The 24,038-nt window shown below is 42.1% G+C and overlaps 3 protein-coding genes and 1 long non-coding RNA gene across 6 annotated transcripts in view; 2 read left to right on the forward strand and 2 right to left on the reverse strand.

The window, feature by feature from the left end:
* ZDHHC20 (zinc finger DHHC-type palmitoyltransferase 20) overlaps nucleotides 1-1,484 on the forward strand; it is a 70,767-nt gene extending 69,283 nt beyond the window's left edge. For both annotated transcript variants that reach the window (XM_050937293.1, XM_050937295.1), the window contains one exon: nucleotides 760-1,484. The gene's annotated coding sequence lies outside the window, so the exon portion shown is untranslated. The remainder of the gene's footprint in view (nucleotides 1-759) is intronic.
* Nucleotides 1,485-9,401: 7,917 nt separating this feature from the next.
* Nucleotides 9,402-11,655, reverse strand: MRPL57 (mitochondrial ribosomal protein L57). 2 transcript variants are annotated; one of them, XM_050937358.1, is made up of 2 exons: nucleotides 11,562-11,655; nucleotides 9,402-9,912 (listed from the first exon to the last, which is right to left on the reverse strand). In XM_050937358.1, the coding sequence occupies exon 2, from the start codon at nucleotides 9,907-9,909 to the stop codon at nucleotides 9,595-9,597; it is 315 nt and encodes a 104-aa protein (XP_050793315.1). In that variant the 5' UTR covers nucleotides 9,910-9,912; nucleotides 11,562-11,655; the 3' UTR covers nucleotides 9,402-9,594. The 2 variants fall into 2 exon arrangements, with proteins under 2 accessions (XP_050793315.1, XP_050793316.1); XM_050937359.1 differs by lacking the exon at nucleotides 11,562-11,655 and adding an exon at nucleotides 11,179-11,303.
* A 19-nt stretch (nucleotides 11,656-11,674) lies between these two features.
* Nucleotides 11,675-24,038, forward strand: part of SKA3 (spindle and kinetochore associated complex subunit 3) — a 29,526-nt gene continuing 17,162 nt past the window's right edge. The window contains exons 1-2 of the mRNA XM_050937269.1: nucleotides 11,675-11,859; nucleotides 15,838-15,954. Coding sequence (XP_050793226.1) covers nucleotides 15,852-15,954 — 103 coding nt within the window. The 5' untranslated portion in view covers nucleotides 11,675-11,859; nucleotides 15,838-15,851. The remainder of the gene's footprint in view (nucleotides 11,860-15,837; nucleotides 15,955-24,038) is intronic.
* The window catches only part of LOC127043347 (uncharacterized), a 35,630-nt gene continuing 25,350 nt past the window's right edge, over nucleotides 13,759-24,038 (reverse strand). Inside the window, exon 5 of the long non-coding RNA XR_007772208.1 lies at nucleotides 13,759-13,963. This is a non-coding gene — a long non-coding RNA (uncharacterized LOC127043347). The remainder of the gene's footprint in view (nucleotides 13,964-24,038) is intronic.

The following is a 24,038-nucleotide window of genomic DNA, read 5'->3' on the forward strand; positions in this document are numbered from 1 at the left end:
AAATCCGACTTCAGTGAGCAATCTCTGTACACAGAACAAATGGTTCTGCTTAGTCACACTTCAAATTGACAGTAACGTTATTTTTCTGTGTATGAAAGAGTTTCTGTATATACTTTTCTTATTTGATATTTGGGAAATACGAGGTGCGCTGCTGCATACATGAAAACTCTGTATTTCCTGGGTAGGTTTACAATGACTAGTTTAGTTTGTAATAGTGAATTTACAAAAATCTGGTGGAATTCTGTAAGGAAAATGCAATGAGGAAGTATTCGTAAGAGCAGCACATTGTATACAGACACGACTGTTATTTGTTATTAGTCATGATGTACCATTTTATGTTGTTAAGAAGAATTTAGAGGGACCATCTATTGGCGTCCTGTATTGCAAATTCCCCGTTGGACTTCCCTGGTTGCCAGAGTCTGTCACCATGCAGGAGAAATAGGGAGACTGAGATCCTTTGCAGGAAGCTGGGCAACTGCTGTAGACAGAGAATACAGCTGATTCAGGAAAGCAACACTATTTAGGACAGCATATAAGCTTGTGCTTAATGTTGCCCTGAATAGAGATGAGTAAATGTTTAAGTATTTTTATGAATCAGGACCTTACCAGAGGCAGAGAGCTTGAAATTATATGTTTTAAAATCTTATTTGTAGAATTAATTATAAGGTAGGTAGATATAATTCTTAAATAGAAACTAATCTACATATTTATTAAAGTTAATGTTACACTTCCACTAATTAACTTATTTCGTTTAATTAGGTTTCTGCAACACATTTGTGCTTGAATATTAATTTTGTTTGAAAGATGTTTCTCGGTAAAATGGAACAGTGTGAACATGTTAAAGAAGATTTATGAGAAATTGTTTTTGTGCAGTACAATGGACGTTTATAAGCACTGCTGCAGAGCAGGGAAGTAAGACAGATGCCTTAAGATTATTAATATGCATTTATGCAACATTGACTTATATACTGCTACAAAAGAGCCAAATCCTGAAGTGTCCTGCGTGGTGAACAGGGCCCAAATAGAGCAGAAACTGTGCATTGCTGCTGTGAGGGAGTAGATCTGCCAAGACCCAAGCAGGCAGATCCCATATTCCTGTGCACTGCAGAAGTTACTTCCATAGCAGGTCTCCAGGGGACCAAGAAAGGGGAAAAGTGGGTGTGTTGCCCACAAACAGAGAGCATGGCCAGTGAGTTTCCACTATGTAGCTACATGTGGCCCAAACACCACATAAGGGAAGAGCAGCACGATGTATCTTCATCTCTTCCTAGTACCCAGTAGTTGCTGGTCACACACTTACTACCCCTGTACCCTGGCTCTGTAGTGCTGTGGGGGTTAAAAACTCCTTCCTTCAGCCCTGCTTTGTTGCAGCAAAATGCCAAGCAAGTAAAGCTCTTTCACTTGGGCTCCACTTGTTTGCTTCGGGATTGGCCCCCTAGTAATTTGATTTCTTTAATCATATCAGGAATGTGACTCCATAAAGTGGAGTTTTACTTTTCCTACAGTTGCCTCTCAACTTACAAAACATTGTCAATCCAGAAAGGAGCTTAGAAAAAGTGCACTTTTCTGTTAAGGGGTGCAAAGTGGGATGTACAGGGCAGTAACAGAGTAGCAAGATCCTAGTGGCAGCAGAAAACTTACTGTAAGATTTGTAATGTATTAGAAAATGGAACTGGAGGAAATTACTGCTTTTTATATTGGACACTTGATGGTTTATAAACATTGTTTTATATTTGCTTTAGCTTTTTAATAAAAACAGAAGGTTTTTTTTTTTATCGTTGGCTCTAAAGTACTATTTAGACACAGTTCAAGTATCTGTGATGAAATGTAAATGTTGGATCATGCATTTGGGGAATATATTGGAAGTTTATTTTATGCTTTAGTCTGTTGTCTTTTACTTTCATTTTAAGTGGAAGTGACTGAAAAATAGCTGAAATAAGCACTTTACATAATTCTTTATCTTGTTCATGAAAGGCAAATTAAGTATTTCCTATGCAGGGAATATAGTCCATCCAAAAGCTCGAGACCCACAGCAAACATATCCACATTTCTTACTCCTATTTAGAAAAGACTATTAATGATATTTATTTTTCAGTGGTACTGACATTGCGCCCAGCGAACTTGAAAAATGTCCCTTACTTGTCAATTTCTTTATTCCACTATATGGTATCTACTGATCCTGAATAGGTGCGATTGGGTCCTCTTGAAACTGAGACTGGAGGCAGCAGAACAGTTTATCAGGGCTGAAGGGATCCACCTATGTTTTTGTTCCTGGGCTAATTACTTCCAAAACTAAACGTGTATTTTATGGAAACACTAAGGTTAAAGTTGGGGTGGGATTTTGCTCTCACAGGGGTCCTAAGTCATCTGGAGTTGAAACGGTACCTATTCCTTTATATTTTCAAGTACTGTTTAAAGTGGGATAGATCTGAGAATTTTTAAGCATGTTCTGGTCACTAGCAAGTGTACTAATGGAAGGAAATGTAATGGTCCAAAATTTTACTTTTCAGAAGTCTTGCAAAATGTCTCTCCAAATTTTGTACTACTTTTGTACAAAAAGTGTAGCACCTAGCAACTTCAGAATTCACAAAAAACATCATATGCCTTCTTTTGAGCTACAAACCACTTTTCCCTGAAATCTTTCAGCCCGTCTCAAATATTGGCAACTTCTGCTTAACTGAAAATAAAAAAAAACAGAAGTCACCAAATTCTAGCAATAAACATGTTAGGTTTGGAAAGAGAGATGGCCCCATCAAAATATCCTATGGCTTGGGGAAAGGTGCACTGGGTTGAGAACGAGAAGACCCTGATTTCATCTCCCTTCTTCCACTGATGGGTGTTAAGGGCTGTGAAGCACCCCAAGCTGTCATTATAGAAATTGTGACTGTGTATTTCCCCCTGAATTTTACAGATGAGCTAATTGAAGATCTAAGAGGTTGCAGAGGGTCATTTCTGGCAGAGCAAGGATAGAACCTAGGTCTCTACTGTGGCAAGCTCTCCTACTTAACAGTACTGCCTTTAAGAGTCTAAAAACACTGTGTTAATTGTATCTGTTTAGTATACCAGTATAATTGCATCTACACTAGAGGCTAACACCAATTTAACTGTATTGGCTTCTAAACTGATAAAATTTAAAGCAGTACAAAAGCTGCAGATAGACAAGCCCTCTGAGATTAAGCCAAATGTCTGTGTGTGGTTTCCAGTGAGCAATAGTTTCTTTGGGAGCATTCTTTCTCTGTATCTCAGATAAGCCACTAACAATGAATTGAGACTTCCATACAGAATTGGTGCCACTGATATATAGATCTGGATACAGATGTGCCACAGTTTGCCAGATTTTCTGACATTTTGAGTAAGACTGGTATAAGAGTAGCACACTCTTGATTCTGGTGAAGGAGCAGCTATACTTGGATATAAAAGCAGGTAGTATCTGAGGCCACTTTTACAGGATGTAAAATATCATCGGGTGGTTCAGCAGAGAGCCCCCGGGTTCAGCTCACCCTTCTTGGAGAAGTGATTGCCAGAAAAAAGACCATATTGATGGAAAGGAAATACCATGAAACTGATCTTAAAGGGTGCCCAACTGTGGACTCATAGAACTAATTAGAAGACACTGGCCAGAGTGGTGCCTCTCTCTGATACAGGGAGTCACCTTTGCTGTCTTTTTTGAGAACTGACATAGGAGCTCTGCGTATACAATAGGTACAGCATCTGAAACAGGATCAAATCTTCCAGACTATCATTTGGAGAGCAAATCTATTGGCAGTTTCCCATGCACAGGCAAGAGCACTCTGTACTGGAGTGAAGGAAAGTGAATTAAACGCAGAAGGGGAGAGAGCCAGCAATAAAAATAAATTTGGCAAGAAGAGAGAGATGGGGGAGAGGGGGTGGGGGGAAGCTGTTTTGCTGCTGAGTGGAGCTGTAAACTCACTGCATCCACGCTTGGCTTACAGAGGTAGGACAACCTGTGAGAGCAACCTACTGAGCAAGTCCTTTCAGCCCAGGCCTTCCTATTCAACCACTCAGAAACTTCCAGTCACTGCATCAAGGGAACCCCACCCATTCAGGATCAGTGGATGTGTTCTTGAGATAATATGATTATAGTGAGTGCTGGATTGTGTTTTATAAAAGCTGTTCCATATGTGCAAGTACAGAAATACTGAGATGACAGCTAAGGGCTTGTCTACACTGGCAATTTACAGCACTGCAACTTTCTCGCTCAGGGAGGTGAAAAAACAAGTTTCAGCGCTGTACAGTTCCAGCGTAGAAAGTGTATCAGCGCTGGGAGCTATTCTCCTTGTGCAGGTGGGTTTTTTAGAGCGCTCTCTGCCGCGAGTACACAAACCACATTAAAGTGCTGCTACAGCAGTGCTTTAACATTGCCAGTGAAGACTAGCAGTTTCAATGCTTAAGCCTTCAGATGCCTCCATGTTCCAGCTGCAAATAGTATTCCAGTTATTTGATTTCTGGAGTATAGTGGTACAATTAGAATCCATGTGCTTAATGCTACTTAAAGCTATTTTATATTAAATGTATGTGATGTGCTTTAAACTTCCAGTTTGAGGACAAAAGCCTGACACAAAGCTCTTCTCTCTTCCTATGTAAGGGTTTCCTCCCATTTCTGAATACTTAAGATGATAAAGAAGTCCCTTAAGGGAGAAAGATGAAACAAGTGAATCTGTGAGAGAATTCAATTCAATTTGGAATGCTTTTTCTGCATTTACAATTCGTACCACATAATCAGACTGTTTTAAATAGTGGTCATCTGATTCTTGGCAAATTTGTATGATGAATGTAGGAAAAGAGAGATGCTATCTATCAACTAAATTCTTAAAATACTATCTCAGAATTTGACATCAGTAGTTTATAGAAAGTAATCTTTGAGCCCAGACTTCCACTGACTGATTTTTACTAGGTAATTCTAGAAATTTTTTGACATTACTAAGTTAATTTAACTACTGATTTAAGAAAGTACTCTAATGTGTTAGTAAGCATTCCCAAACTGTGTGGAATGCATAGGTAACAAGCTACTCTGAGTACAGTATATGTCAGAATTAGGCACACTAACACTTGCACTTCTATGAGTTTTAAGTATCTAAATTTTTCAGGTACTATTCCAGTCTAAGTTCATGCTTGAAACAGATTTTAGTATGTTTATAGTAATTTTTGTGGACATTTGTCTGCATCATTGAAGCATTGCAATTTCAGCTCAGTGGAGGCCCACCAGTGGAATGGAAGTAGCATTTGTAAGTAACAGTTAAGGTCTTTTGCCAGACTGTCTAATGAAAGATAAGGCTAGTGCAATCATTCTTCAGTTTGAGCAGCAGCCAACCAAATTCAAAAGTATCGTCTGAATATGAAGTTTTACATTACAATAGAATAGTTTGTGGAACCCAGGCAAGCTTTAGAGATTTGGACATCTGTTTAAGAAGACTCCAAATATTTCAATTACTGAAATAACTGTAAACACAGATCACCCGGGAACCATTGTTCACCATACCTGAAATGTAATTAGATATTCAACACACAGGGCATCTTGGCAGTATCACTAATTGATACCAAAGAGAAGCTGCAGTATGTAAAGTTTAGTATAATACTGAAATTGTTTACTAAGTTCATTTCTATCCATTTATTTTGTATGTAGGGACAGCTTTTTGTATGCGTATTTTTCTTTAGTATAGAACTGCCATAATATGTAATTAAAATGCAGAGGGTAGTTATAGTGCATCTTAACATTACTGTAATGATAAAATTTGTTTTAAGTTAGACTTAATAAAACAGTGATTTTTGCAGGTTACTTGAATCTTGTTTCTAATAGATAGCAGAATCTTATCATTTTTACAAGACTGTTTTAATTATTTGGTTTTCAGAAGATGCGATTTACCAGCAGAAACTCAAGATGAGTGCATAGCACCCATGCAAATGTGCTGGGGAATGAGTATCAGGGTCTCCTGCTTGCTGGCACCAAAGATTTAATGGTGACCAGCAGACATCATACTGTTTACATGTAGGTTACAATATACTAAAGTGCTCAACATGCCCCTGTTGAGCTCTTTTCCTGCTGCATCAGCTCCGGTCAGGTATTCAGAGAAAATCAGATTTCACAGTAATATTTTTAGGATCAATCTACATTATGGTTCAGACAGAGGATAGATAAGACTGATTTATGGTAGTCCTTTATTAAGAATTTGCCCCATTTAAATTGTGAAATAAATCTCTCTGCAGCTCCTGTATTTGCCAATGGGGATGTCATCTACATTGCACTGTAATGGCAAAATCCTGGGTGTCTGCACATATCTTACTTTCTTGTAGTTCTTTTCAGTGGGTTACATACACTTGCAATTAATTGTTTGAGTCTCTGAAGTTAATTATACAAGAATAAATATGTAATACGTGACACATTGTATTTTTTGTATGTTGCTGGTAGGAACATTCCTATGCACAAAGAAAACGTTGCCATTTATAGTTTAATACTTTGAAGAGGTTTTTTTTTAATGGCTTTTATAAATTAATGAAATATACAAAAAAAAACAAATTTTGCCTGAGTTCCTTCATATTTTAATTGTACCTTGTAACATCTCCATACATATATATTTTTTTCACCACTGTATTCTTAGGTTATTACTTAATGTTGAATGGTTGCATTCAGACTTTTGTAAATCAAAGTCCAGACCTATATATTTTATCTAAATTACAATTCACGGTTTAGGCAAAACTTGCACCTTTTGGGGCCCTCTTTTCCTAAGTGGTAAAGTATTTTTAAGTTGTGACACTTGACCTCATTGAATGCAAAAGTGACTAAATAAAGAATGTGAAATATTCTGAAATTAAACTGTTTAAATGTAGTGCATTTGTGTGGCGGCGAGGGAAGCTTGTTTGACCTGTTGATGGAATGCTAAAACATTTGTAAAGGGAAGACAAAATTCTCTCTAATTTTTGTTAGAGACGAGTATATGCATGGTGTGCTTTGCACTACAGATAAGACTCTCTGCTCCACAAGGTTTACAGTCCAAAACAAGAGCAAATGACAACATGGTAACTGTTAGTTCTAAGTTATCCTGTTTTAATCCTCATACTGATCTGTCTAATGGAAAATCTGGTTCTGCAATTTCAGAGTCAAAGCTCATAGACTCATAGACTCTAGGACTGGAAGGGACCTCAAGAGGTCATCGAGTCCAGTCCCCTGCCCTCATGGCAGGACCAAATACTCTCTACACCATCCCTGATAGACATTTATCTAACCTACTCTTAAATATCTCCAGAGATGGAGATTCCACAACTTCCCTAGGCAGTCTATTCCAGTGTTTAACTACCCTGACAGTTAGGAACTTTTTCCTAATGTCCAACCTAAATCTCCCTTGCTGCAGTTTAAGCCCATTGCTTCTTGTTCTATCATTGGAGGCTAAAATGAACAAGTTTTCTCCCTCCTCCTGATGACACCCTTTTAGATACCTGAAAACTGCTATCATGTCCCCTCTCAGTCTTCTCTTTTCCAAACTAAACAAACCCAATTCCTTCAGCCTTCCTTCATAGGTCATGTTCTCAAGACCTTTAATCATTCTTGTTGCTCTTCTCTGGACCCCCTCCAATTTCTGAAGAGAATTAAAAAATATGCAGAGTAGTCCAACGGTCACTGTATGGGAAGCTGCTCCCCCATGCACCTAACCCCCATGCATCTGGACCTCCCAGACACTCCTGCCAAGCTTCATGCTGTACACCCAGAACCCCCGTAACCTTCCATACCTATACCTCAGCCCCTGCATCTCGACCTCACTGCCTCCAGTCCGTGAACCCAAACCACCCCCCAGAGCTCCCTGCACTCAAACTCTGGCCTGCTTGCCACTGACTCCCAACTAGCTGCACCCAGACCCGCTCCATCCCCGCACACTGAGCCCCAACCACTTTCACCTGGAATCCCCTGCAGAGTCCCATTGCCCCTGCACCCTCCCCTCCCAAGCCTCTGTGCATCAAGATCCCCTCACTGAAGTGCCTGCACCCCAACTGTCCTGCACAGAATCTTCTCACTTCACACTGATCCCCTCTCCACTTGGGTCCTACCTGCCTCACACCTGGTGCTCCTGGTACAGAGGGGCAGGGCTCCAGCGTATTTCTGGCACAGGCATAGGCCCAGGCCTTGTGCTGTGTCAGGGTCGGATGCAGTTTCACTACTGAGTCCATGTCCCAGGTGTGGAGAGTGGGGAGGCTGTAGGGTGATCTCTCACCTTAATACAGCTAGTGGAGTCTCTGCATTTATTTATTGACAAAGTTTGCAGAATTTTAAAATATTGTGCAGAATTTAATTTTTTGGCACAGAATGCCCTCAGGAGTAAAATCCATAGAAAAAAATGGGTTCACACAATATAAGAATCCCTGCCCTGGAGTATTTGTAATCTAAATTAAGGAAAACCAGACCAGACCGCAACACAATGAAAGCAAATATGTGCCAGGACTATGACTACAGGGGTGCGGGAGTGAGGGGGAAGAAGGTGAGGGTGCAGATAGTGTTCTCATACATCCTCCAAGTTGAGAGTAAAGGCCCAGGCAGGGACACATGCATCCTGGATATAAGTGCATCACTGCATAGATCAGTAGTCCCCAATCTTTTCCAGGGGGCGGGCACCAGATGACGAGCCACCAAGGACCATGGCCGGCAGACAAGTATCTGCTGAAATGTCCCAAGAAGCAGCAACGGCAAGAGGCATCACTGCTGAAATGCCACCGAAAAATCAGCATTTCGGCAGCGATGCCTCTTGACGGTGCTTTTCGGTGGCATTTCAGGGAATGCTTGTCTGACAGCACACATAGCTGCCCCATGGTGCCTGCGGGCACTGCATTGGGGACCCCTGGCATAGATGGTGTTGGCAAGAGGACTTTGGCTTCCTTGACCATGGGATGCTGTTCTGGGAAGAGAGAGGTCAAATAAAACATACCCATAAATATAACTAAATCAGGATTTAGTCATACTTAGGAGAAACTCTTAATCCTAACATAGCCTCAATGCCTTTTGTTTCTCCAGATTATTTTTAGATCATTTTTTTGGCACAGATACTAATATTCTTGGATATCAATCTGCCCAAAATAGCATAATTTCATTTTCATCTCATAATAAAGCAAAGGGACTCAGTGGTAGGAAAAGGCCAGCAATAATACTGGTTAACCTACTAAGGTTGCTTCCCCCCGCACCCCCTTTTGAGGAGGAAGCTAGTGAAGGAAAAAAGAAATGTTTACAGTGATCCTGCCAAACTCCTACTACACAACAGCAATTTCCTTACAGCAACTCCCACTGCCCAAATGCAACATGGCCCTATACAAAACCCCTGCTTTATAACAGAAGATAGCGTTCCATGCAGTATATGCCTTTCACTATGTAGTGAGCTAAGATTAAGAAAAAACACCTCACATTTTTTCTCTATGATTGATTTTAATGTCATTATCTCTACATATATTAACAGAAGACAAATGTTCATCAGATTCACATCCTTATCCCCACATTTTTTTTACCAAGTACAAAATTTTCCACAAGAGGTGTTGAACAGCCTACAACAGATCAGATGGTAGAGCACTGCAAATATGCCAAAAGTGAACAGATATGATTTAAGAGTTTGTCCATTTTTTAGTCACATTCAAGTGATTCAAATGATCCGCAACGTATCTATGTTCAGGAAACTTAGATATTATCTGGCTTTTCAAGGCCTCCCATTTTGCAAGTCTCCGCTCTGCATTATGTTTATATTCCTGCTCTGGTGTCATATATGGTCGACTCAGCCAATATTCATTCTCAGCTTCAACTTCCAGCCTTTGAATCACTGAACGCTTCATTGAAAGAGTAACCACTCTTGGTCTTCTGTATTTTCCAATCCATTGTTTCCCAGGAATCCTTTTTCGGAGTAGCGCTGTGGTCAGAAACATTACCTTAAAGTAAATAAGATTTTATATATATATATATATATATATATATATATATATATATATATATATAAGTTTTTAAATTTATTATGAATAATTAAAGTCTGTTTAGAAATAACGAGAGTTTCTCTACAATTAAAACACTTGCTCAGAACACTTTTAAGCTGTTAGAGAAGTCTTTAATCTGCTGTGGCACACCCTGAGCTCTGGGGCTCTTCCACCAGCCAATGGCTGCAGGAGAAAAGGGGAAGAGGAGCCCACTCATTGTTGGCAGAGGAGGGGAGAGAGAGGGAGATTGATTGAACTCTGATTGGTTGCTCTGCCCCTGAAGTAGGCAGGGCAGTGAGACAGACAAACAGCCAGTCAGAAGGCAGCTTTCCCCCACTTCTTGTTCTAACATTTACTTTTTAAAAAAATGCCACTGCTTGCCTGTTCATGCCTGATGACAGACTGGTAGGGATTTGGGAAACACTGCATTAAAGTGTTACAAAGCTAAACATTTACCAATATGGCACCCTGAAATAACCACCATTCAGACAAATTCCACAGTGATGGATTCATCAGAGTTTCACAGGGTTTTTTTAAGGCCAAAATGGACCATTAGATATTTTAATCGGATTTCCTGTACAACAAAGGCTACTGAATTTCACCCAGTTATCCCTGCATCCAGCCAATAACTTCTATTTGACTAAAGCATATTTTCTAGAAAGGCAACCAGTCTTAATGTGATGACAGGTGAGCTGTGGCTCACAAAAGCTGGTGCTGAAATAAATTTGTTAGTCTCTAAGGTGCCACAAGTACTCCTGTTCTTTTTGCGGATACAGACTAATGCGGCTGCCACTCTGAAACCACCACTTTCTGTGGTACAGCCATTGGATAATCACCCTCCTTGTTAATGATATGCCTTCTTTCTACTGGATATTTGTCCAGCATTACCTTCCACGCTTTGGTTTTTGTAAAATAACCTTGTAGTACCTGGTATTTTCTCCCTGTAAAGGTACTTACACACCACAATTAACTCACCTCCTGATTTGTAATTAATTAATTTTTTAATCTAGCTAAACATTAAGTCTCTAAATGTAAGGCACTTTTCCCCATCGTTTAATCATGTTTGGGCTCCGCATCCTCTCCAAGAATTTTTTGACTATGGGGGCCCCAGAACTAGATTCCAGTATCTGTGTCACCAATGCATATAAAGGGGCATTTACACGTTCAAAGCTTGCAGCAGCCCGTTTTGCCATAGCATTACACTAGGCTCTCATCCTGAATTACTCGTTCACTGCTCCCTCCTCCCAAATCCTTGCCAGTCACCGCCTTCTAGCCCGTGGGGGCCCCAGGCTGGACACGCGTTCCCAGCACTAGCTTTGCACCCCGCGGCACCGAATCGCAGCGCTGGCATGGGCGCAGGTTACGCGGCCCATCGCGCTGTGACTAGCACCCCGCCCCCACTGCATTTCCCGCTCCACAGAGCCCCCGGAGCAGGGGAGGCCGGGGCTCAGGAGGCCCGCGGGGGGGGGAGGGCGTTACCCCCTCGCCGGGCCTGGGCTACGAGGATCACGCGAGAACCGCCGGGGCTCAGGGCTGCCCCGTGGGGGCACAGGCCGGGCCACGCGAGCTAGGGCGTGGCGGGCCCGCCCGCGCCTGGAGCCATTTACCCTAAGACGAGATCCGGCTTCGTTCACCGCAGCCCGTCCACTTCCTCACAGGCCGGAGACAAGACGGCAACGGCTAACCAGGGTCATCACAGCGCGAGCGCCACACACGCCACGCGCGGCCGCTTCTATCGCGAGACTTGGGGCGCCGCCGCGGGAGGGGCGGGGACTCGCAGCGTCCAATGGCGTTCGCTCTGCTCAGGCATTCAAGCAGCGCTCGAGGCGCGCGGCGGCGCGTATCCTTGTTTCCATTCCAGCAGCAAGGGACGGACCCGGCCGAGCAAACCGAGAGCGGCTGCGGGTAACGGCTCCGGGTAACGGCTCGGCCGCGCGCTGGCGGGTGGGGCCGGGGAGCCTCCTCTCTGTCCCATGTCCGGGCCCTGCTCCCGCCCAGCTAAGCGGGGACACAGTCCGGGAGGGGAGTGCGGGTGCCCGGCGGGGTCGTTAGCTGAGCCCTGGCTCCCCCACCCGTGTGTGTGTGTGTGTGTGTGTGTGTGGTGCTGCATTAGGTGAGCCCCCCCGCCCCCCGGAGATACATGCGGAGTAGGGAGGGGAGTGTTGTATTAGCTGAACTCCCGCACAGACATGGGTGGGGGGTTATTGCATTAACCGAGCCCCCTTTGCAGGACACTGAAACTACTTTAATTCGCACCATACCCTGGTGCTCCCCCAACAGCCCCAGTACTATGTGCCATCCGGTCAGGGACTGTCCCTGTCTAACAACAGCGGCATCCGGACGGCAAAGGGGCCTGGCTGTAAGGGCGGAAACCTCAGGATTCACCGTCATTGCAGAGATACAAATCCCAGGAAATTTGTGCTTTTCCCGCTGTGGGAGTTCCCAGGCCTCACTCCTGCAAATGATGTGTGAAATGCCACGTGTACATTGCTCCTCTCTGGGTGTATTTATTGAGGGAGGGCTTAATTAGCTTAAGCACTTGTGGAATCTCAGTAAAGTAAATGCCTCAGGAAGCATAACATGTGATTATGACAATCTCTTTAAATATCTCCACTTTCTAGACAGTCTGTCAGAAAGAAACACTGTGGCGCTGCAATTAGTACTGTGTGTCTTGTAGCTTGAAAAACACATGAAATGTGTCATAAATTACATCCTTATGTGTCACTTTTTCTTCTGAACCTATGCATAATGTGCCTCAGGTGGCACGTGACTAGGATTCATCACTGAATTTGATCCACTGGTAGACTCATGGGCTTCCCCAAGCTAGGTACTGACAGGGAGTGTGATCCATGCCCCCTCTGTGCTGCTGAACTGCTGTCAATGGCTTGACTTTAACTTGTTTAATTTACATTTAAACTAAATTCTTGCTAATTCTCATCTGGCCTATTGTTGAACATGAGCCGAAGACCCCTTAGCTTCCCTCTGAATGAAATGTAAGGCAAGGACAATACAAAACATTTAAAGTAGCTCTCATAGAAAATGAAAAAAAAAGGTATTAGTGAGAAGGGGGGTAAAATGGCAGAGGGTGCTAATAGAGGAGGTTTGGTTGGAAGTGGGAACATTAGGGGGGCATTCTGCCCTCTTGAAGCTTGCCTTGCTCCTCCGCACCTTCCAAGCGGCGCCTGTCTACAGTTGCTGGGTAAATTGCAATTTGCCTGGAGAGATAGGAAGAAATTCCCCATGTGTCCCTGGCCTCCCACCCCTGTTGTGGCAAGTCTGCAGCTTCTGCAGTGGATTTCTGTGTAGGAGCACTTTGCTGTCAGAGTTCTCTGCAGCTGCAGCTTTTGCAGCTGCTCTGAGCCATCCCTGTATGCATCTTTTTGTGTGAGAAGATCACTGGCAGCATGACCTGGAACTTCATAAGTTCACTTCAGTAGCTCAAGGTGTGCAGTTTGGTACTGTCACTGCGTTTGATATGGGTCACCACCGAGAATACCAAGTTGAGGACAGATGTCAAGAAATAGGGCAGACACAGCCTTAACTGGTGGTTTGCTTCTATATGATTTCACCAAGCCAGTTAACAACAGTGACTCCTGTACCACCACACTAGTTATCAAGAAGCCAAAACACAGTTTCCTTAGGCATTCCAGCCCCTGACTTACCACCCAGACAACTGGATTTTTGTTATGATTATTAGAACTTGAAATCGTATATAAAGTTCTTCCAGTCTCAAAGGACCAGCCACCTTCCCAGCTCAGTATATGCTTTCAGGATCTTACCAAATACCACACTGCAGCCAATTCCTTTAATGAACTAAAGATTTATTAATAGAAAATAAGAGGGTTATTAAATGGTTAAAGGAGTCATATACAGTTGATTTCAGAGTATGCAGGTCAGGATAATAGCAGTGATGGTGATTCTGCTAGCATGCAGTATATCTCCCTGAATCACCGAAAAAGATTGGGGATCATCAGTGTTTTTCCAAAGCTTCCTTGTTAGAAATCACAATCTAGAGAAGTGGAGCGAGAAAAAAGACAAAACAGTGATGTCAGTCTCCTATTTTATACCCTCATCCCATGTGCCTAGAAAGTTACTGGCAAAAAGATGGAGTCTTGAATCACATGTCTTTCATGCCTCACTGAGTCATGGGGCAACCGTTGTCTGGTGCTTTCTGAAAAATCTCCAGGAGAGGCTCACTGGGCGAGCTGAGTCTCTTCAGTGGCCCATCAACACAGGGATGGCTAGTATGCATGTAAATTTGCCCTGTGGGTGTCACCCAAGAGCAAAACATACTTGATATACAAACACATAGCCCAGTGGTTCTCAAACTGTTAGTCGGGACACCAAAGTGGGTCGTGGCTTACACTTGCTGAAGCCCAACCCTGAGGGCTTCAGCTCTAGGTAGTTGGGCTCAGGTTACAGGCCACCCGTGTGGGGCTGAAGCCCTTGGGCTTCAACTCCCTTCCCCCATCCCTCCACGCAGAATGGTGGGGCTCGCGCTTTGGTCCCCTCCCCACCTGGGGCAGTGGGACTTGGATGGGCTCAGGCTTCTGGCCCCCCTCCTGGGATTGTATAATACAAGCAGCCCTCGAATTTAGGACACAATTGGTTCTTGAAAATTGCGTCATAACTTGGAACCGCAGTACTCTCCATTGTGGGACCAAGCGTCATAAAGTCAAAACCAATTGTAAGTCAAATCAGGGTGTCAATTCAGAAACATAAGTGCCATTCATTGTAAGTTGAATGTCTGTAAAGTCGAGGACTGCCTGTATTCATAACTTCAGATACAATGATGATATCTGGATTTAAACAGAATAATCATACTGGATATATTATAACTTTTCCATTGATCCATGACATACTTTGTACAGGATTTATTGCGATTTGTAACCGTGGTGACTGTATTAGTGTAACTAGTTATATTCCTTTTTATGCAGCATCACAGGTACAAGCTAAGGCTAGGCATAGCAGGAAGCCGGCCAACTTGGTGCCACATGAGAGTACAGCACCCATCTGCCCAGTCTTAGTGTGGAAATGCACTGCTAAGTAGAACTTTATGGCCAGCGTGGCTGGTGATGTTATTCACCATTATGGGTGAATATGTCCAGGAGAGTGCATTTTGTTTCATGGGCATATGCTGGAGCACTGCACTGCATGCAGCGACCATTCATTTGAAACTGAAACACTTTTTAGTTTTTTAGCATCCCATTTCCAACAAGCTCACACTTTGGTACCCCCTGTCTTAGTGGATATATGGAGTTCTATACAGTTGCATCTTTCAGAGATGACCTTAAGCCACTTATATACAGTGTAGTTTTTAGCCATGTCAGTCAGTCCGTCCATCCCAGGATATTAGAGAGGCAAGGTGCCTGAGAATCATAGAATACCAGGCTGGAAGGGACCTCAGGAGGTCATCTAGTCCAACCCCCTGCTCAAAGCAGGACCAATCCCCAGACAGTTTTTTGCCCTGATCCCTAAATGGCTTCCTCAAGGATTGAACTCTCAACCCTGGGTTTAGCAGGCCAATGCTCAAACCACTGAGTTATCCCTCCCCCTTCCTGAGGTAATATCTTTTATTGGATCAAATTCTGTGAGGAGAGAGACAAGCTTTCAAGCTATACAGAGCTCTTCTTCAGGACCTGAAGCTTGTCTCAGAAGTTGGTCTGATAAAAGATTGCTTCACCCACCTTGTCTCTTGAAATGACTCATGGCACTTTGTAAGAGTATGGTTGTCCTGTGGTATTCATGAGTAAAATTTCCCCTCATACCCCACTGCTGTGTTTCATGTTGTAGTTCATTAGCTCTTGGTAGTTTATGCAAGAGATGGCCTATGTAAATGTCAACTATTAAGTTGCTGATAGGTGTTTGCCTTGTCTTCTCTAGTGATTTTCTTCATCATGGAGCTGACGGGAAATTTCTTCAGCAAACTGCGGGCTTTAGCTGTCACTTTGGAGAAGGAGGCTGAGCAACTTGAACTAGCATTAAATAGAGAAGATACACGTAAGTGTGTGAGAGGCTGCACCTCAAATCTGGTACTTCCGTGAAAGCTGTTAGTTTTGTGCTCTCAGCAAGAAAAACATTACAAGAGAGGTCAAAGTATTTCCATCCTGGTCTTTTGTATGGAAATGCAGATTCTAGTTGCCAATGTGATATGGATATTTGGATTAAGATGGAATGTTGAATGCTGAGATCTATAGACTTTGAAACTTTAACTTTTTTTGTCTTCCAACTATTTTTCTCAGTTGAAATTTCTTTATGTTGTGGGTTAAATCTTGAATGGTATGTTCCTAGAATGGCCTTTTTAACATTTGATATAAAAAAAAGGAAAATTTGTGATTATGAGTTGTGGAAACTGGCAAATTGTTTAAAAATATGATACCTCTCTTCTAGAAAATAATAGTGATGCAGCATTACCTACACCTGAAAAGTTTGCTTAAACTTATTTTGTTAACCTCGTTTGCGCATATTTAAGTTGTGGGCTGCAGCACGTGTGGTGAAGCTCTCCCTTCAGCATAAAAAAACCACCCCCCAGGGGACAGAAGCTGTGTCGGCAGCATAACCCTGTGCACACTAGCATTTATGCCAATGTAACTTATGTTGCTCAAGGAAGTGGAATAGTCACACCCCTGAGCAACATAAGTTTTGCTGACATAAGCGATAGTGTAGACATAGACTGAGTGCCTGGAGGAGATGCAGTACCCCTTCACCCTTATGCATATGATACCAACTAACGCTATACTTGTATTTACCCTTCATTAAACTCAGATCACGAGTTCTCTTCCATGTAACTGCAGACTATCTCCAGAGCCCCACTACATAAGAATGGCTATACTGGCTCAGACCAAAGGTCCATCCAGCCTAGTATCTTGTCTGCTGACAGTGGCCAATACCAGGTGCCCCAGAGGGAGTGAACCTAAGAGGTAGTGATTAAGTGCTCTGTCTTCTGCCATCCATCTCCACCCTCTGACAAACAGAGGCTAGGGACACCATTCCTTACCCATCCTGGCTAATAGACATTAATGGACTTTAACCTCCATGAATTTATCTAGTTCTCTTTTAAACCTTGTTATAGTCCTAGCCTTCACAATCTCCTTGGGCAAGAAGTTCCACAGGTTGACTATGCGCTGTGTAAAGAAGAACTTCCTTTTATTTGTTTTTGTCATAAACAGATTGTTAAGGGTTAATGTCTCTTCTACCTGTAAAGAGTTACAAGCAGGGAAATGGACATCTGACCAGAAGACCAATCAGAAGACAAGATACTTTTAAATTTGGGTGGAGGGAAGCTTTTGTGTGTGTTCTTTGTCCGTTGTGTGTTCTTCTCTCGGAGGGTCTGAGAGAGACCAGACATTACTACAGGCTCTCTAAGTTTCTTTTCAAATAGTAAGTAAAAACAGGCGGTTTAGGCTCTTTGATTGTTTTACTCTATTTGCAGTTGTGGATCTGGCTGGTTAACTTTTATATGTGTAGTTGCTGGGAATATTTTGATTTGTATTAGTACTGGGGGGAAAGTCTCTTTCTGGTGTCTGTAAGCTATAGGACCCTATAATATTTACATCTTGAAGTTACAGAGATAATTCCTTACTTTTTCCTTTCTTTTTATTAAAAGGTTTCTTTTTAGAGAACCTCATTGATTTTTTTTCCTTGTTTCCCTTGTTTTATTCCAGGGGATTGGGATAACTCACCGGGAGGGGGGAGAGATAGAATCTCTCTCTGTTTTCCTTGAATCTGTTTGCCTCTTTGTGGAAGGGAAGGGAGATGCTTCTCTGTATGGTGATTTAAGAGGTTGGATCAGTATCTCTCAGGATAGCCCAGGGAGAGAGATTCTGGGAGGGGGAAAGGTGGGGGAATGGTTTATTTCTCCTTGTTTTAAGAACCCAAGGGATCTGGGTTCTTGGGGTCCCCAGGGAAGGTTGGGGAGGTTAGAGTGCCCCAAAACACTATATTTTTGGGTCGTGGCAGTGCTATCAGATCAAAGCTGGTAATTAAGCTTAGAGGATTCAAGTGCTAGTATCTCATTTTCTGAACTCTAAGGTTCAGATCTGAGAGGGAATGCTATGACAGTTTTAAACCTGCTGCCTATTAATTTCATTTGGTGATCCCTAGTTCTTATATTATGGCAACAAGTAAATAACTTTTCCTTATTCACTTTCTCTGCACCACTCATGATTTTATATACCTCTATCATATCCCTCCTTAGTCTCCTCTCTTCCAAGCTGAAAAGTCCTAGCCTCTTTAATCTCTCTTCATATGGAACCCGTTCCAACCCCCCTAATCATTTTAGTTGCCCTTCTCTAAACTTTTTCTAATGCCAGTATATCTTTTTTGAGATGAGGAGTCCACATTTGTACGCAGTATTCAAGATGTTGGCATACCATGGATTTATATAAGGGCAATAAGATACTCTCCGTCTTATTCTCTTTCCCGTTCTTAATGATTCCTAACATCCTGTTTCCTTTTTTGACTGCTGCTGCACACTGCATAGACAACTTCAGAGAACTATCCATGATGACTCCAAGATCTCTTTTCTGATTAGTTGTAGCTAAATTAGCCCCCATCATATTGTATGTAGAGTTGGGGTTATTTTTTCCAGTGTGCATTTCTTTACATTTATCCACATTAAATTTCATTTGCCGTTTTGTTGCCCAGTCACTTAGTTTTGTGAGATCTTTTTGAAGTTCTTCAGTCTGCTTTGGTCTTAACTGTCTTGAACAGTTTAGTATCATCTGCAAACTTTGCCACCTCACTGTTTGCCCCTTTCTTCAGATCATTTATGAATAAGTTGAATAGGATTAGTCCTAGAACTGACCCTTGGGGAACATCGCTAGTTACTCCTCTCCATTCTGAAAATTTACCATTTATTCTTACCCTTCGTTCCCTGTCTTTTAACCAGTTCTCAGTCTATGAAAGGATCTTCCCTCTTATCCCATGACAACTTAATTTACGTAAGAGCCTTTGGTGAGGGACTTTGTCAAAGGCTTTCTGGAAGTCTAAGTATACTATGTCCACTGGATCCCCCTTGTCCACATGTTTGTTTGATCCCTTCAAATAATTCTAATAGATTAGTAAGATATGATTTCCCAGAAACCATGTTGACTTTTGCCCAACAATTTATGTTCTTCTGTGTGTCTGTCAATTTTATTCTTTACAATCGTTTCAACTAATTTGCCTGGTACTGATGTTAGACTTATCGGTCTGTAATTGCTGGGATCACCTCTAGAGCCTTTTTTAAATATTGCCGCTACATTAGCTATCTTCCAATGATTGGGTACGGAAGCTGATTTAAAGGACAGGTTACAAACCATAGTTAATAGTTCCTCAATTTCACATTTGAGTTCTTTTAGAACTGTTGGGTGAATGCCATCTCGTCCCGGTGACTTGTTACTGTTAAGTTTATCAATTAATTCCAAAACCTCCTCTAATGACACTTCATTCTGTGACAATTTCTCAGATTTGTCACCTACAAAGGATGGCTCAGTTTTGAGAATCTCCCTAACATCCTCAGTCGTGAAGACTGAAGCAAAGAATTCATTTAGTTTCTCCGCAATGACTCTATTTTCTTTAAGTGCTCCTTTTTTATTTCGATCGTTCAGGGGCCCCACTGGTTGTTTAGCAGGCTGTCTGCTTCTGATGTACTTAAACATTTTGAGTTTTTGGCTAGCTGTTCTTCAAACTCCTTTTTGGCTTTTCTTATTACATTTTCACATTGAATTTGGCAGTGTTTCTGCTCCTTTCTATTTATCTCACTAGGATTTGATTTCAACTTTTTAAAAGATGCCTTTTTATCTCACTGCTTCTTTTACATGGTTGTTAAGCCATGGTGGCTCTTTTTTAGTTCTTTTACTGTGTTTTTTAATTTGGGGTATACATTTAAGTTGGGCCTCTATTATTGTGTCTTTGAAAAGTATCCATGCAGCTTGCAGAGATTTCGCTCTAGTCACTGTACCTTTTAATTTCTGTTTAACTAACCTCTTCATTTTTGCATAGTTCCCCTTTCTGAAATTAAATGCCACAGTGTTGGACTGCTGAGATGTTCTTCCCACCACACAGGAATGTTAAATGTTGTTATATTATGGTCACTATTTTCAAGCGGTCCTGTTATAGTTACCTCTAGGACCAGATCCTGGGCTCCACTCAGGACTAGATCGAGAATTGCCTCTCCCCTTGTGAGGGGGGGAAAAAAAAAAAATGGAGTCCTTGTGGCATCTTACATACTAACAAATTTGTCTCTTTGTTAGTCTCTAAGGTGCCACAAGGACGCCTCGGTTTTTTTGCTGATACAGACTAACACGGCTACTGCTGAAACCTCTCCCCTTGTGAGTTCCTGTACCAGCTGCTCCAAGAAGCATTCATTTGAAGTATTGAGAAATTTTGTCTCTGCATTTTGTCCTGAGGTGACATGTACACAGTCAGTATGAGGATAATTGAAATCCCCCACTATTATTCAGTTTTTTATTTTGATAGCCTCTCTAATTTCCCTCAGCATTTCATAGTCACCATCACTGTCCTGGTCAGGTGGTTGATAATAGATCCCTACTGATATGTTCTTATTAGAGCCTGGAATTACTGTCCATAGAGATTCTATGGAACGTGTGGGTTCATTTAAGATTTTTACTTCATTTGATTCTACATTTTCTTTCACATATAGTGCCACTCCTTTCCCCCTGCCCCCGCACGACTTGTTCTGTCCTTACGATATATTTTGTACCCCGAAATGATTGTGTCCCATTGACTGGCCTCACTCCACCAGGTTTCTGTGATGCCTATTATATCAATATCCTCCTTTATCACAAGGCACTCTAGTTCACTCATCCTATTATTTAGACTTCTAGCATTTGTGTACAAGCACTTTAAAAACTTGTCACTGTTTATTTGCCCTTTTCTGATGTGTCTGATTCTTTTTTATGTGAATGTTTCTCGTCTGATCTGGTCCATACTTTATCCTCTTCTATCCCCTCCTCCTGACTAAAACCTAGAGAATCTCTATCAATAGACTCTCCTCTAAGAGAAGTCTCTGTCCAATCCATGTGCTCCTCTGCAGCAATCAGCTTTCCCCCATCTCTTAGTTTAAAAACTGTTCTGCAACCTTTTTAATGTTAAGTGCCAGCAGTCCGAATCCACTTTGGTTTAAGTGAAGCCCATCCTTCCTATATAGGCTCCCGCTCACCCAAAAGTTTCCCCAGTTCCTAATAAGTCTAAACCTCTCCTCCCTACACCAACGTCTCATCCATGCATTGGGACTCTGAAGCTCTGCCTGCCTACCTAGCCCTGAGTGTGGAACTGGAAGCATTTCTGAGAATTCCACCATAGAGGTCCTGGATTTCAGTCTCTTCCCTAGCAGCCTAAATTTGGCCTCCAGGACGTCTCTCCCTACCCTTCCCTGTGTCATTGATACCTACATGTAGCTCAACCACTGGCTCCTCCCCAGCACTACACATAAGTCTATCTAGATGCCTCAAGAGATCCGCAACCGTCGCACCAGGCAGGCAAGTCACCATACGGTTCTCTCTGTCATCACAAACCCAGCTATCTATGTTTCTAATGATCAAATCTCCTATTACTAATGCTTGCCTTTTCCTAATGACTGGAGTTCCCTCCCCCGGAGAGGTAACCTCAGTGCGAGAGGATACCCCAACATCATCTGAAAGGAGGGTCCCAACTATGGGAAGGTTTCTCTCTGCTCCCGTTCACTGCTCTGCTTCCCTGGGCCTTGCATCCTCCTCAACAGCGCAGGGGCTGTCTGACCTGAGATGGGAGAAATCTACAGTGTCCCAGAAAGCCTCATCAACATACTTCTCTGTCTGCCTTAGCTCCTCCAGTTCCACCAGACCCGTATGCAGTCTCTGAGGACCAGGAGCTCCTTGCACCGAATGCACACATACACTACCCACCCACAGGGTAGGTAATTATACATGCTACACTGAGTGCAATAAATAGGACAGCCCCCACTCTGCTGCTGGACTTCTGCCTGCATTCTCTCCTATAGCTACCTAGGTTAATGATAGGGGTTTTGTTTAAATCAAGTTTTGATTATAGTTTAGTTTAAAGGTTTTAAAGAATGGCAAGTGTATCTCGTCCCTTTCTCACTCCCATTCCAAACTCCCTGTTAGCGGCCCCTATTCACAAAGCTCCCTGGTCGCTGACTCACTGCTTTATAAAGCCCCGGCCTTCCTGATAGCCCCACCCCCTAACTAAGGGTCAGCCAATGAACAGAGGTTTCTAGATTTCAAACCTTGTTTAGAAGCTCAGAGCACACGGTCCTTCAAACAAAACAAAACAAACAGACAAATACAAGCTCACAGCACACAGTAACCCCCAAACATAAAGACAGTGCAGACAACCACTTATCTCAAGGGTCCCGTATTTGCTCCTTCTTCACCTGGAGAGCTCCCTGTTAACGGCCCCTATTCGCAAAGCTGTGACACAAACTACGTAAGTAAATTACATTACATCCTTCCCGTGCCATTATTGGCACACAGGGCGGAAACTAGTCTCTTCCATTCTTTTTTGTCATTTGCTGTTGCTTCCATCTGCTCTACAGTGTTGATCAACTGTTTTGCCTGTCCTTCTAAGAGTTCTTCTGAAGGTTTCTCTTGGGCAACCTTGTTTCCTCAAACCAGTTGTTTTCCACTTGACAGCTTGATGTGGGAATCTGTGCATTGGCATCCAGAGTTCTTGTCCCAAATATGTGCCATGCTCCCTTCTGATTCTGATGGCAACAATCAGCTGGTTGGTGATTTCTCAGATCTTGTGTTTGTAATGAAGTCTTCCCACTAATGCCCAAAATCTTTTGTGAGCACTTGTTTTTGAATGCATCTAATTTTTCTGTCTAATGATTTGGTAGATAGCCGCTTTCAAAGCCATACATTCACACAGAGATTGTTTGAATTGAAAAATCTCAGTTTTGTTCTGATGTAAGCTTGGAAGGATTCGATTTTTATTGCTACATTTCAGTAAATGTCATTTTCACTATACACACACAAACTGATGAAAAAATATTGCCATAGATGATAATTGAAACTTACCGATAGACAAAGTAAGAAATTCTGCTTGAGAACATATTAGAGTTTGATTTAAAGGTATTTACTTTATATATTTTGATGTGATATTGACAGTTTGTTTTAATAGTTATATAGCTTTACATTTTTGAATCTCAACATCTGATGTAATTAAATAATTGTCTGACAACCCATATAATTTCTCACAACTGAAAATTTAAATTGAGAAAATTTAAAAATGTTTATTTTAAAACATTGATATTTCTGCTGAAATTATATAAAAAGTTCTGCCAAGCTTGTGTATTTCTTTGATTACCATACGTTTTTAAGTTTAGTAAATGCTATGTTGTCTTTCCTATCCTTGATCTCACTTCCTTCTTGAAATCTCTGTTGGTCAATATGTTGCTGCCTACGTAGGTTAACTGTTCTACTTGTTTGTTTTTGCCTTCTAGTATGATTTTACTGCTAGATGACTGGGCTTCAAGGATGTTTGTTTTAGCATACTAATCTTGAGCCCTGCTTGGCCTGGTATTTTTGCCAGATTGTCTATCTTTGTAACTTTTCAGAAGTGTCACGCAGTAGTGCAATATCCTCAGCAAAGTCTAGGTCTTCTAGGCATTTGCCATGCTATATCAGTGTTTGTGTTGCCAATACCCTTCTTCATTATCCAGTCTATGGCAATGCCAAACAGTGGTGATAAAATGCAGCCCTGTTTTATGACAGTGTCCAAGTTGAAATACCTTCTCTGGTTGTTTACCCTTACTGAGCACTTTGCATCTTTGTACATGGCCTTGATAATGGTGACAACTTTAGCTGGGATTCCGTAGGACTGAAGCACATTCCACAATGTATGTCTGTGCAGGCTGTTCAAATGTCTTTTGAAAAATCAATTAAATTGATAATGAGGGGAGCTTCCCGGGTTAGACATTCTTCTATGATGGTCCTTAGTATAAATATCTCCTCTACACAGGATGTCTTGGCTTGAGTTCTTCTCTAAACTTTGCACCCACTGCCTTTCTTCCTGAGTAGTGTCACTCAGCAGAAGGCTTTCCCTACAACTGAGTAATGTAACTTCTCTCCCATTTTTGC

This window comes from Gopherus flavomarginatus, chromosome 1 (assembly GCF_025201925.1).
Source record: "Gopherus flavomarginatus isolate rGopFla2 chromosome 1, rGopFla2.mat.asm, whole genome shotgun sequence".
Lineage (NCBI taxonomy): Eukaryota > Metazoa > Chordata > Testudines > Testudinidae > Gopherus > Gopherus flavomarginatus.

Coding starts and splice junctions, on each gene's coding strand:
- MRPL57 (XM_050937358.1), bottom strand. CDS start 9,909: ATGTTTCTGACCACAGCGCTACTCCGAAAAAGGATTCCTGGGAAACAA.